The sequence below is a fragment of the Eptesicus fuscus genome, chromosome 4 (assembly GCF_027574615.1).
Source record: "Eptesicus fuscus isolate TK198812 chromosome 4, DD_ASM_mEF_20220401, whole genome shotgun sequence".
In the NCBI taxonomy this organism is placed as follows: domain Eukaryota; kingdom Metazoa; phylum Chordata; class Mammalia; order Chiroptera; family Vespertilionidae; genus Eptesicus; species Eptesicus fuscus.
Window position 1 is genome coordinate 58,860,353 of NC_072476.1, and position 15,127 is coordinate 58,875,479.

Consider the following 15,127-nt stretch of genomic DNA (forward strand, 5'->3'; position numbering starts at 1 on the left):
CCCCGGTCAGGGCACATACAAGAATCAACCAACGAGTGCATAAATAAGTGGAGCAACAAACTGATGTTTCTCTCTCTCTCAAATTAATAATAAAAAAGGATACTACAAGATAAGGAAAGAGAAGCTCGTATCCAGTTTTTTTGTTTGTTTTTTAATATATTTTATTGATTTTTTACAGAGAGGAAGAGAGAGGGATAGAGAGTTAGAAACATCGATGAGAGAGAAACATCGATCAGCTGCCTCTTGCACACCCCCTACTGGGGATGTGCCCGCAACCAAGGTACATGCCCTTGACCGGAATCGAACCTGGGACCCTTGAGTCCGCAGGCCGACACTCTATCCACTGAGCCAAACCGGTTTCGGCTCGTATCCAGTTTTTTAAAGTATGACAGACTTGTTGGAATAGTCTGAAAATGATACATCAAAAATGAACTGAGATTGTGAAAATACTAGACAGAATAAAAATGCATTTTTAAATTAAATCTAGAGGGTAGCTATTTATCCCAAGCTCACTGTAAATATATTACAAAGAAGAGCGATCAGGGTTACTCAACTTTTTAATATTTGTTTTTATCTCTAATGTTAACTATGTATGATCTTATGACTTTATTATGAAAGAAAAGAACTCCAAAATAGTAGGAGAGAGTAAGGAAGACCTGGATGCTTTGAATGAATTCCATTCTATGCCTAGAAATACAATTTGATTAATGAATTCACCTCAGCACACGTTTTGCTGTCTGAGAGTCTGTCCTTTTCTGCATTACGTGGCTCTATTTCAGCAACTTGGATGAAGACAAATTCATCATATTTTTCTAATTCTGGATGTCAAAGTTGATAGGAATAGCCAATATGTTGTATGCCAGATAACATTTTACAAAGTTTTGATAGTCTGTAATGATGGAGCGAACATGTTCCTGTGAAAAAGACCTTTAAGTTTCAGTTTACTGCTCGGTCAGTACTCATCACTGTGTGTATGACTGCTGCAGGCCCCGAAACTGTCTCAGGGAGGGGGTGAAATGGTAGAATAGCCAAGGGCTGGACAACCCATCTGCATAAACTTCTTGCTCCCAGGGATAAAAGAGAGAGAGAGTGGGAGCCCGGCCAGTGTGGCTCAGCGGTTGAGTGTCAACCTGTGCACCAGGAGGTCATGGTTCGATTCCTGGTCGGGGCACATGCCCAGGTTGCGGGCTTGATCCCCAGTGGGGGACGTGCAGGAGGCAGCGGATCGACGATTCTCTCTCATCATTGATGTTTCTATCTCTCTCTCCCTCTCCCTTCCTCGCTGATACCAATAAAAGAAAACCAACAACATATTAAAAGAGAGTGGGAATAAGGAGATGGTAAATGTCTGGGACAACAGGTGAGAGTTCCAGAAGCAGAGTTCAAGAAAGCAGACCTAGTTTATTTACAGACCTAGCCTGGTCCTTTGTCAGGTTCCTATTCTAGGGTCCGTGTAACTACAATTAGTCACAGTAAGTTGGCTGTGTAAAATCTACCTGTTCCCTAGAATGTGCAGCAAAACAATTATTAAAAACAAAAAGGGTCCTGAGCTTAGAAGAGGCAAGAAATTCTGAGGAGAAAGTAGGTGTACTGCAGTGGTTCTCAACTCAAACATTTTTTACTAAATATATTCCCGATACCGTGAGACATATCAACAAAAGGAGGTTGGAAAGGACTAAGAAGTATACCTATACTTCCTACAAACAACTGAAACTTCAAAACAGGTTCATAAAGTGAATGAATGGATGGACAGGTAAACGAGTTCAGCCTAATCATCCTATCAGTTTGTAGGGCCCAATCCTGTCATTTTCCTTTCAGGAACCCTAAGATTTGATCATTTTGGGTAAATTCTATTTCCTATAATGCCTATATGACACAATAGTGCGCCACACTCAAATGACTCTAATAATGGCCACCATTCAGTTGAAAAGTTCCCCATCAGCAAATTCTACCTCCTTAGAAAGGGAATGCTCAGAAACCCTATCTCCAAACAAAATTACCTGCCCACAGAAACGGCTGTGAGGGCACTTGAGCCTCATTTAGCCAAACTTCCAAACTAGGACAGGTACTAACATATCTCTTAAGAGGATTTTTTGAAATTCAAATAAGCAGATACATAGGGCCAATTACCTTGGCTTTCTTGAGCAGGTCAACTATATCGAGGTTCATGGATGCCAGCTCCCTGCTGGGCATGCTCTGCAGTTGGGTAATGATGAACAGCTCACAGATGTGCTGCAGTCTGGACACCTGGTACATCTCAGCACAGATCAGGAGACACATGGCCTGGAAAATGCCAGCTGATACAAGGAGGGAAATAAAAGAAAATGGACAATAATACCATTTATTTTATGGCCTAAGACAAACAGAAAATGCTGACCCTATCATTCAATGCAGAATAGAGTGCCCAGAGAAAACCTTGAAGAAGTCAGCATTCTAAACTCCATTTTAAAAAAGAACTAATTTAAGCCTTCATACTCAGAAGAGAATCCATGTGTCGTTTTTTATTTTTTAATTATCCAGAGAGGGAGATTCTATAATTGCCCTTAATAATCAAGTCCAGAACTACGGGATAATTCCTTCTGCTCCCTAAGCTATATCCTTGCAATTTTTCTCCTTCTGGCTTTAGTTCCAGATTTGTTTGTTTTGTTTTAATTGTGGTAAAATAAACATAAAATTTACCATTAAGCATTCTTCTAGTTTTACAGAGAAATAACTGACATACATCACTGCTTAAGGGGTACAGCACGATGGGCTGAATGACATATACTGTGAAATGAATACCACAGTAGGTTTGCATAATATCCATCATCTCATATAGATACAATAAAAAATAAAAGAAAAAAAATGTTCTCCTTGTGATGAGAAAACTTGGGATCTATAATCTTAACAATCTGCCTATATATCATGCAGCAGGGTTAGCTACAGTCGTGTTGTACATTTCTAGACCTTGTTTATTGACCACCTTCCTCCAATCCCCCCCACCCTACCATCAGCCATTTTTAAGTGTGCAGTTCATTGGTATTAAGTCCATTCACAATGCTGTGCAACCATCACCGCTACCCATCTCCAGGACTCTGACATCATTCCAAACTGAAAATCTGTGTCCACAAATAAGAACTCCCCACAGCCTCCTCCCCCAACCCTGGCCATTACCCTGGTGGTGGTTGTTTTAACACTTCCTTGTAAATCCGATTTTTTATGTAATTCTCTTATCCCTCCTTAAATGCCTTACATGCTTTTACAGTTAGGAACCAAGAATGCTGTGCATGATATTTAACATAATGAATAGATTACCTTTCTTTCTGTGAGTGTCCCCATGTAAATATCCCAGTGTCTACCTTAACTTTAGATTATTCATTTTGACTCATGTCCCCCTACACCTTTTACCAATTTGTAAAGTGCTTTGTCCTACAGTTATCAGTGCTTCTCTGAGCATTTTTTCTAATTAACAGGATAAAACCTTAAAAAAAATCAAAGCACCAATTACTCTAGTGAGGGGATGACGGAGAAACCAAATTTTCTTATTATTTCAAATCTGGTCGAGTTTTTGTTTAATATACATGTGTGCCAGTATCAATATAACATAAACAATAACAAACACAGGATATCTTCGAAATCTAAAAATCCAGACACCTCCATGTCTAGGGTGCCCTCGGTGGCCACCATGCTGTTGGTGCTGGCTGGGACACCTGAACTTATGTCCGACTCAGAGCCCATAAGAGGTACCCAATCGCTGCTCTTCCACTTGAATTGACTGAAGAGTCATTGCTGTCCCAACACTACCTCCACCTGCTTAGCACTTTCCATGGTGTCACCTCTGATACGCCTTAAGTGAAAACAGATTTCACAGAAAGCAATTTATTTAAATGGCTGACATTTCTAAAAGAGGGAATTGTCAGATGTTACCTAACATTTATACCGCTCACCTGGGCAGCAGGAGTCCGTGTACAAGTACTCTAGGAATGACAAGAACGTCTCTTTGGAAACACCATACACGGGAATCAGAACACTCTTTGCTTCCATATAATTGCCATTGAACATGGCTGCCATCACCTCACACCGAGCCACCAGGATGGCCCTGTGGGCTGGCACCGTCGTACCTGCACGGTTCAAAAGGGAAACAGAATTAAGTAAAATAAGCTTGCAGAGTTACTATTCTAGCAACTTTCCTTGTGTTTAGAATGGTATTGCATTCGGTACAGCTAAGCTGATACATGGAAACCAAATTTGGGGGTGGTAGCCAGTATTAATTCAGAGACTTACTTTTTCATTGAAACATAAAGTGTTCAAAAGTTGCCTTTGAAACCAACAATTTGCAAGTCAGGCAATTATTTGTTACTTAGTTTATACTTCATGAAGATAGAAACACTGAAATGAAATATTTTGCTTCATCTTATATAATAAAAGCCTAATATGCTAAGTGTCCAGTCATCCAGTCGGCCATTCAACCAATCAAAGTGTAATATGATAATGTTATGCTAAGGCCACTCAACTGCTCACTATGATGTGCACTGACCACCAGGGGGCAGACACTCCCATCAGTAGATTAGCTTGCTGCTGGGATCTAGCCAGTCAGGACTGGGCGAGAGGGCGGACACACACAAGAGCCCTCCTATGGTCCCTCCCCAGCTAGCCAACCTCCTGTGTCCCTCCCCGGCCCCAATCGTGCACCAGTGGGGTCCCTCAGCATGGCCTGCGCCCTCTCACAATCTGGGCTGAGGGACTCCCCCCCCCCACCCAGTGCACGAATTTTGTGCACCGGGCTTCTAGTGTGTTTATAATGAAACATCTATTTTTTATCTTCTCCAATTGGCCTGAAATAACACCGCCACCCTTGTCCATGTGCCTCCCAAGAAAACAATGCCATTCTTTTCTTGGCCAAGTCACAGGACAGTCCTGGCCAGACTTCCCTTATCAGAAAAAGAAAATAAGCCATCCTTGGCCTAAGCAGTCCATACATCACAAGAATGCCCAGGGAATCTCCGTGAAGCCAAGGGGAGCATTTCAGATCTTATGGAAAGTTTGCAAGGGGATGGCCTAGTTCCCTGCTGTCTCCCCAGCATACTGCCTCCCAAAGGAACCTCTCTTTCCTAAATGAACGATGCCTACTTCTGGGAGAGACAGAGCGACTTTAAAATTTTAAAGGCCCCTCAGCCCACGCCTCTCACTGAAGCTCATTAAACTACACTGACTCTCTTGTAAAAGCTGCTTCTCCAGACCACACAAAGCTCCAGAGGGACACATAACCCCGGGCTTGTGGGTGGAGAAGCAGCTCTCACCACTCCCAGCACAATGGGGAGCCATGGATCCACAGCCAGCCCTCAGGTTAGTCTAGATCAGTTCAACAGATCATTATGGAGCACCCATCACCTGCTAATGGCCGTGCTAAGTACGAAGATACAAAGATGAGAAAGACAAAGCTGCCCAGCTTAGGAGAGGCCAAGCCTTTAGGTGGAAGACACCACAGCCAGTATGAGTGACAAGGCTGTCACCTTCTGGAACGTAACTATGAGCCAAACCACCCTGCTATGACCCAGAGTCTTCACTATGCATCCTTCAGATCTCCTTCTCCTCAGGAGCATACATTCTTCCCTAAAATATTTGTAACCACTGGATTCTTCGCTCTCTGGAAATCTAAGCACAACATCTTTTGGCTCAGGAAAGAGTTCCATCTAAGCCCACTGGCTTTCTCCAAAGCCAATAATCCCTCAGGATTTGCAAGCAAGTCCCAACATCGCCAGTTCTGAGCTCACTGCTTGGCACTGTGATTTGCCAGGCACACCTCCCATGGGACAGGAAGAAGGGATCACAGCAAGCACTCCTACCAGGTCACACACACCTGCTAGCAGACATCCTACCCTCTCGGCCCTTTTAATCCCTGCCTCTTTGCCTTTAGGCCACCTGCCCTCAATATTAGCATCCATCTATAGAATGACCAGTCTCCATACTCAGTGCCTGCTAGAGATATTTGTACATAGCAATAATAAAGAATTCAAACAGGTAATGTAATTTGACTTGTAATCTTAAGGTTTTAAAATCTTAAATAGGCTACTATGTAAAAAGAAAAGAAAAATTTGAAGCATGGCTTACACAAATTAGATACCCTTTCATTTGGGTTAAGCAGAGGAATTTAAGATTGGCCAATCTGACAGGTGTGAGATGGTACCTCATTGTTGTTTTGATTTGCATCTCTCAGATGATTAGTGACTTTGAGCATGTTTTCATATGTCTCTCGGCCTTCTGTATGTCCTCTTTCAAAAAGTGTCTACTTAGGTCCTTTGCCCATTTTTTAATTGGATTGTTTATCTTCCTTTTGTTAAGTTGTATGAGTTCCCTGTAAATTTTGGAGATTAAACCCTTGTCTGAAATAGCATTGGCAAATATGTTCTCCCATGCAGTGGGCTTTCTTGTTGTTTTGTTGATGGTTTCTTTTGCTGTGCAGAAGCTTTTTATTTTTGTCCCATTTGTTTATTTTCTCCTTAGTTTCCATTGCCCTAGGAGCTGTATTGGTAAAGATATTGCTACAACATATGTCTGATATTTTGCTGCCTATGGAGTCTTCTAAGATTTTTATGGTTTCCTGCCTTACATTTAAGTCCTTTAACCATTTTGAGTTTGTTTTTGTGTATGGTGTAAGTTGGTGATCTAGTTTCATTTTTTTGCATGTATCTAACCCAGCACCACTTATTGAAGAGACTGTCTTGACTCCATTGTATGCTCTTGCCTCCTTTGTCAAATATTAATTGAGCATAATGGCTTGGGTCTATTTCTGGGTTCTCTATTCTGTTCCATCGGTCTGTATGTCTATTCTTGTGCCAGTACCAGGCAGTTTTGAGACCGTGGCTTGGTAATATAGCTTGATATCTGGTATTGTGATCCCTTCTACTTTGGTCTTCTTTCTCAGGATTGCTGTGGCTATTCGGGTTCTTTTCTTATTCCAGATGAATTTTTGGAGAGTTTGTTCTAGGTCTGTGAAATACAAATGACAAGTGCTGGCGAGGATGTGGAGAAAAAGAAACCCTCGTGCACTGCTGGTGGGAATGCAGACTGGTGCAGCCACTGTGGAAAACAGTATGGAGTTTCCTCAAAAAGTTAAAGATGGAACTCCCATTTGACCCAGTAATCCCACTTCTAGGAATATATCCCAAGAAACCAGAAACACCAATCAGAAAGGATATATGCACCCCTATGTTCATAGCAGCACAATTTACAATAGCTAAGATTTGGAAATCGCTTAAGTGTCCATCAGCAGATGAGTGGATTAAAAAACTGTGGTACATCTACACAATGGAATACTATGCTGCTGTAAAAAAGAAGGAACTTGTACCATTTACAACAGCATGGATGGAACTGGAGAGCATTATGCTAAGTGAAATAAGGCAGTCAGAGAAAGATAAGTATCACATGATCTCACTCATTTGTGGGATATAATGAACAACATAAACTGATGAACAAAAACAGATCCAGAGACAAGGTGGCACTGAGCAGACCATCCAACCTTGGGGAGAAGGCAGGGGAGGGGAGGGGTTAGAGATCAACCAAAGGACTTGTATGCATGCATTATTGGCATTACCAATGGACATAGACACTAGGGTGGTGGGGGCTTGCCCTCAGGGGTGGGAGTGGCAAGGGGAGTTATTGGGGGGAAAAAAGGAGACATGTAATACTTTAAACAATAAAAGTTGTTGGATTTTGAAAAAGAAAAAAGAAAAAAAAAAAAAGATTGGCCAAAAATACCAAGTGGATAGTAGATGGGGAAGGAATCTGAGAAGTAATCTTGGAATTTTAACAGAAAATTTTCATTGATAATGTGATTACAAAATCAGCAACAAAAGGCTCAATACCTTAAAGCATTTTCGAGACAATTTCAAGCTTGGAATTTAGTTTAGAAAACCATTATACCTCCAGTTAAGGAAAGATCAACTTCTCTTTCTCACCTTTTCAAACTACTGTTTTGGTGTTATAAACTGTTCTATTGTGAAACTGTAATATCAGTACCTCAGAATAGCCACATTTCTAAACATTGTATATAAATTATATAAATATATAAACACTGCACACAAAACTTGCTGAAAAAACATAATGCAGTGTTTATATACTAAACAGCAGTAGATTAGAGCTGAAGACTTACTCAGGGAGGAAAAAATACATCAATTTTCTGGTTAAAAGATAAATACGTTCTTTGAAAATGTCAAGACCAAAAGTGTCTTTCCTGTAGTATCTAATTGCTGTTATAGTTTTAAGAAACTTTTTTTAAGGAAAAGAGTTTTAAGAGTGAAACAAAATTTAAAAGACCAAGTTTTCTAATAATTTAGCATAGATTATCAAAGGTCTATGTTTTTATTATATACTAAAATAAAATGCTACATTTGTAATACTTCTTCCTATCACTTGCCAAGTTTTAAAAATAAAAATGTTAGAAATGTTTTTGTTTTATTCTGAAAATAGTAAACTTGCCTGCTCCAAGGGAGATTTAGAATATGTACTACTTAAGTAAACAGGGACAGAATGTAAAAGTATTTTTCATGAGACACAGCTTCCAATGTCAAAGGGAAACTCATATCTTTCCATATCAGGTCTAAATGTTTACCAAGACTAGTTTCAGAACTGCCAGGTGGCTTCTTTAAAAATTATTTCATGGAAAAAGATACAAACCCACACAAACAAACCGGAGGCGGTAGTATTTTTTTGATTACTATCTATTGCAGGGATAGGAAATAGGTTTTATATCCCACGTCATCTCCAGCCAGTTGTTGATGATGGCTTAGAACATTTTAAAAGAAGGATTCGCTGAGGCCCTGGGTTCAGGAAGAAACAGCACATCAATCCTTCAGAGTTGGCTGCCAGTGCAGGGGGAGGGGAGGGGTCTACCAGGCAGGCCTCTATCTACACCTTTATACACACCGTCTCAATCCCTGTGACCACGCTGCCAGGTGGAAATTAGTATCCCCATTTTATAGGCGAGGAGACAAAGGATCAGAAATGTAAAGTAACACAGCCAAACCTATTATATAGTAAATATGCACCCAAGCAATATCCAAGCCAGGTCTTCTAGTCCCTGCCACTACCACTTCATCAAGCCCAACACTAAAAAGGACCTCTTTAGAACCTATATGGTTTACCTTCTTCCCTCTGCAAATGGGAAGACTTAAGGCCAGACGTGCTGAGTGACTTGTCCGAGGACACACACACCGGTTGGAATGCAAAGGCAAGGCCGGAGCTAGGGCTCCAGCACGAGGGCTCGGCCTCCTCTGGGAGACAGCACTACTGCCCTCCACCCCTGCCACACTCTTCCGAAGGGAGGCTTGCCTTTCCTCCAGATGATGTCAGAGAAACTGCCGCGGCACCCTGTGCCCACCCATCCACCCATTCCTGCTTCTCTCTGCTCCCGACTCCCTGGGAGGCCGAGGCGTTGGAGCTGGAGAGGCCAGGAGCCCCCGCAGCTGCTGCTGGGCACCAGCACAGGCACCCACACAACCAGCCCTTCGGACCCAGGCTCTGCACAGGTGGGCGTAGCAGGTGCCTGCGGAAGGGCCCAGGGGTGGAATCGTGGAAGAAATGCAAGCAAGTAGGAGGAGAAAGGGTTCTCCATGTCACCACTTATTTCTTTTCTTTTAATAGAACATATTTTCATGTGTTTCACATTCCTTTTGAAAACCTTTTCAGTAGGTTATGCTGACATAATGTTTGGTGTCAATGCCTGCTGTGCAAATATTAAACAGGTTAATGACTCTTGTGTAAAGAGGCAAATCTGGTCTCCTGTTCACTTTCTTTTTCCCCCCAAATCATTTTTTATGTATTTCAAGGTGACTCTTATTGTCCCATTTTCAGTGTCCCACGCTCACATTGCACAGTGCCAACGGTAGCTTCTCAGGAGGCACTTGGGAAAGTTTCCAATTCGCTGTTAGACTTGGTAGGTGGCCAAATTGAAAAGTAAAACGGATCTTTCTGGGGAACATTTTTAAAAAGTAAATGACTATTGGCTGTCATACATTTCTACCATAAAACAAAATTATATCTTCCTCTTAATAATAGCCCACCTGAAGTTCTACTTATTTCATTTAAAAACAACTCTTTCTAGCCTTGCATAATTGAAGGTATCTGACAATTCATTTTTAAGATTATGCTCTTAATCTACTAAAGTGACAAAATTATCCAAATGGATAATCAATAATGGGCTTTAAAGCAGCTCATCGTAATTAAAATTAAGTAGCATTACTTTCCTACAGAGATAAAAAGCAGCTCTCAGTTCTGGTGATAATTCTCAGTGCTGGGAGGAATAAATGTAGCCCTTTTCTGTAGACGCCTGATGTAAGCCAGGCAGGACCCTAAACCCATGGCTGTTCCTTTTGCTCAAATAACAACTAAGAGAGCTGAATAAGAGAAACTAGAAGCAATATAATTTTAAGGGGGCTGGTTTCAGACGATTAAAAAACTAGGATCTTTAAAAGAAATACACAAACAAAAATATTTTATTTCATATTAAAGATCACCTTGCTGGTTCTTAAAAGTTAATGAAACATATGGTAAAAGGGAAAAAATCTAAGAAAAATATAAATTTCTTTTCTTATTTTAGTAAGATTCTTCATTACCCTAGAATATTTTGTTGAACTTAAGGCAGTGTTACTCTATATCCTGCAATAGAGGAAAGTCATTCCTACACCCTAAATATTCAAAGCTGAAACAGAAAGGTAAGAAAACAGGGAGTAAAAATAAGCAATCAACTTTGTAAAAACTGAAGCATACCTTGTATTTCGAAGACAACATCAGCAAGCATTGGTTTATTAAGGAAAAACTTGAGGGAAGTGTTATAAAACCACAGAGGTTTTCTGGCTTGATAGGTTTTGCAATTCCTCAGGCAATTAATCTGTAAGGAAAAACAAAAATACAAGAGTAAATGTTATACAAAAAGCTTTGATAACATATATGGGCTAATTAGAGAATTTGGAAAACGGTGCTAAGTGTTTAAATGAGTACCTATGGCCTCTTTCATCATAGTTTCAACTGTATCTTCCACCCGCCAAAGAGCAACACTGCACTATGCAGCATTCACAGCAGTGAAATGAACTGGCTAAGTGAAAATTCAACTCTATGGCTGGGGAGCTGTGGGGTCCTGAGTCCCGGGAGTCTGTTACCTGGGAAACAGACAACAGCAATCCAACCTCACACGACTGCCTAGAAAAACATGTTTACACATACAACTTGCTCATCTGTTCACTAATTAAGAAAGTACAAACACAAAATTCAATTTGTGATTAAGGAAAAAGAATACCTATTTCCCCCTGATCACACCATGTTCTATTCTAAAGCTCTATGAAAATACCCAAGAGTGAAGAATTGGTTCATGGACAATTTTGTAATTCTAAGTACCATGCCCACCCACAGCAGGGACTGCTGAAACCTGTAACAGGTGGCCGGGATCTCCAATCTAGGGCCCCGGGACTTCTTCCAGGACTACGCCATCTGTCCTCCCGCACCTTCACTCCAGCCCCCCGCCTCCAGTAACAGTGCCTGTCTGACCTACAGGTCCCCAGCCTTCCTCAGCCCGCAACTCGGGATTTTGACGCTTTGTTTATCCTTCCTTGCCATCTTCCCTCACCCTCCACCCATTCCTCTGATGAATCTCACAACCTCTCTCTGGCCTCTGCTTGCCTAGCTGGGGAATTCAGAAAGATTTATCACTAAAAAAATAATTGGGCGTACAATTTTAGTATTAAGGATAAATGTCACCGGCTTCCCACTCCGGATTAATCTACTACAGTGACACTTTAAAATATTTGGTGAGGAGGGAAAAAAATATTATCCTTCCTCACAAGGAGAAAGAAAACACTCCAGAATGTTATCTGTGAGCAAGACAGGAAAGCAAAACAGGACCATACCAATGCTGGGCCTACAGAGAGCGTGCCGATTCTATACACAACGCACCTTCACACACTGAAGGGGCTGACGGAGAGCCTTCAGATGAGTGTCACACATGAAAGAGACCAACAGTGAAAGCATCACAGAACTGGGGAGCTAGCAGGACCCTCAGGGACCACCCACTTACCTCTCATGTTATCGACAGCCCCGAGAAGACGGGCACAAAGCCACAGAGATAATTCGTGGCAGCACAATTTAAATGTAGCTTTCCTGACTCCCACTCCCTGTGTCATTCTCAAAGAATGAGAGACCCTTACCCCTGGAAAGCACAGGAAGAAGGCACAGAAGACCACTTCTTTCCTCCCAGGCCCATGAGGGGATTCAGTTCCTAATCATGGACTCATATAGCCTCAGCCTCCCTTTCCCCAACAAGAGTTCATTTTATTCTTAGTACTCAAAGGAATGACTGTGTTCAGACACAAACCCAAGGAAGGCTTGGCTTAGAACAAATGACAACACTTCTGTCCTAACCACTCACATGTAAAGGGTATGAGTTTGTATATCATGAACATTCCTTTGCCTTGAATGAGAGGGCAGAAGTTTGGATGTACATTTTCAATGGTCCATAAACTAGATAACCTAGAAAACTTTTGAAAAATGAATGCAGGTTTATGTGCACATTTCTACAAAAGCATTAAAAACATATCCCTGAGTGAGGATTAAGAAATGTTAATAACTTAGGTTGTAGAACTGACAAAGTCATCTGTATAAAAAATTAAAGAGGAACCAAGATGGCGGCATAGGTAAACACCTAAACTTGCTGCCTCGCACAACCACATCAAAACTACAACTAAAAGACAAAACGGATATCATCCAGAACCTGAGAAGGCTGGCTGACTGGAATTGATACAACTAGAAGGAAAGAGAAAAGCACACTGAGACTGGGAGGAGGTGCGGAGGTGCAGAAGTGAAGTGCGGAGGTACGGAGGCGCGCACATGGAAAGGGGCTTCCAACTGAGTACGCTGTTGTCTTTCTCAATAGGGAGGGAGATACAAGCTCCTGACTGCTCTGAACTCCAGTTACAGGCGAGGCTCTGGGTACCCAGACTCATATGGGGAGAAACTGGACTGTCTGGCATTGGGCCGGAACACAAGGGAGGCTTTCTCTCAGAGGTGTTTGCAGCGATCATTGTTCCTGCACGGTGCCGTGAGACACAGAGACCAGAGATTGGGGGACCTCTTTGGAGCAGGGCTGATGGTCAGCCATTGCTGCTTGCTCCACCCTGGTGATTCCCTGAAACCCTGCCCCCCAATTTACAACCCCACCCAAGCTGTGTGCAGAGGCTTTTGCATATGAATGGCCTGGCCCTTTGCTATCTAAAACCTAACAAATTGCAGCTGGGTCAGAGAGCCCCAGAACCTCCAAAAGAAGGCCCAAGGCTGGACAGCAGCTTTCATTGCTTCACAGCTGGGCCTCATCTGGGCACCTTCAAACCCCAAACAAAGAGGAGGAATCTGCAGATCTCTCTGTAGCTCCTGCTGGCTGGCCTCAGGCAGTGGCTGACTTTGCACCTCCTTGGAGATCCAAGAGCCAGTGTACCCAGTGGTCAGAGTGAGACCATCCAGATTACAACTCTTCACATCCATAAGAGACATACTCAAGGGGCAGACTCAGTGAGCGCCAAAGCCCCACTGAAGCAAGTCTTGCCCCATAAGGGTGTCTCCAGCACAGTAGTTCTCCCATTGTAGACACAACTGATCCTCACAGACAATTGGCCTGGAGGTCAATTCCTCCCAGTGATACCAACAGCAATCAAGGCTTAACTACAACAAGACTGTGCACACAGCCCACAAAGGGGTGCACCAAGAGTGTCCACCTCAGGTAATTAGGGAGGCTGAGCCACTGGACCCTATAGGACACCTAGCACACAAAGCCATTCTATCAACACAGGGAAGCAGCCAAAATGTGGAAACAAAGAAACAGGTCACAAATGAAAGAAATGGAGGAAAGCAAACTACTGGATATAGAGTTCAAAACCACGGTTATAGGGTTACTCAAGAATCTTCTAGAAACCTCTGAGAAATTTAGTGAGACCCTCAAGGATATGAAAAAGGACCAACTAGAAATTAAGCATACACTGACTAAAATAAAGAATAATATACAGAGATCCAACAGCAGACTAGAGGATCACAAGAATCAAGTCAAAGATTTGAAATACAAAGAAGCAAAAAACACCGAACCGGAAAAGAAAAAAGAAAAAAAGAATCCAAAAATATGAAGATAGTGTAAGGAGCCTCTGGGACAACTTCAAGTATACCAACATCCAAATTATGGGGGTGCCAGAAGAAGAGAGAGAGCAAGATATTGAAAACCTATTTGAAGAAATAATGACAGAAAACTTACCCTACCAGGAAGCACAGAGAACCCAAAACAAGAGGAATCCAAAGAGGACCACACCAAGACACAGCATAATTAAAATGCCAAGGGAAAAAGACAAAGAGAGAATCTTAAAAGCAGCAAGAGAAAAACAGTTAGTTACATACAAGGGAGTACCCATATGATTGTTAGCTGATTTCTCAACAGAAACTATGCAGACCAGAAGGGAGTGGCAAGGAATATTCAGCGATGAATAGCAAGAACCTACAACCAAGATTACCCAGCAAAGCTATCATTCAGAATTAAAGGTCAGATAAAGAGCTTCACAGATAACAAAAAGCTAAAGGAGTTCATCACCGCCAAACCAGTATTATATGAAATGCTGAAAGGTATTCTTTAAGAAGAGGAAGAAGAAGAAAAAGGTAAAGATAAAAATTATGAACAACAAATACATATCTATCAAAAAGTGAATCTAAAAATCAAGTGAATAAAAAATCTGATGAACAGAATAAACTGGTAAATATAATAGAACCAGGGGCATAGAAAGGGAGTGGACAGACAATTCTCGGGGGAAAGCGGGTATAGGAGGTGTGGGAAGAGACTGGACAAAAATCGTACACCTATGAATGAGGACAATGGTGGGGAGGTAAGGGCAGAGGGTGGGGTGGGAACCTGGTGGAGGGTAGCTATTGGGGGGGGGGAGAAAAGAGGAACAACTATAATAATCTGAACAATAAAGATTTATTTTTTAAAAATTAAAGAAATAATGGTTCTTACATTTAATATAAACCTATATTCTGCTAGGCATTGCACATAACTTACCTTTTTATCTACTGCAGCCAATTTGTTTATCACAGAATCTGAAATAGGAATACACTGGCTAAACTGTGT

At 41.7% G+C, this 15,127-nt stretch overlaps 1 protein-coding gene across 2 annotated transcripts in view; it reads right to left on the reverse strand.

The window, feature by feature from the left end:
* The window catches only part of RHOBTB3 (Rho related BTB domain containing 3), a 53,788-nt gene that overhangs the window by 11,765 nt on the left and 26,896 nt on the right, over positions 1 to 15,127 (reverse strand). For both annotated transcript variants that reach the window (XM_028149877.2, XM_008144527.3), the window contains exons 8-10: positions 10,747 to 10,867; positions 3,927 to 4,100; positions 2,131 to 2,297 (exon numbers count right to left, since the gene is read on the reverse strand). In XM_028149877.2, the coding sequence (XP_028005678.1) occupies positions 2,131 to 2,297; positions 3,927 to 4,100; positions 10,747 to 10,867 (462 nt within the window). The remainder of the gene's footprint in view (positions 1 to 2,130; positions 2,298 to 3,926; positions 4,101 to 10,746; positions 10,868 to 15,127) is intronic.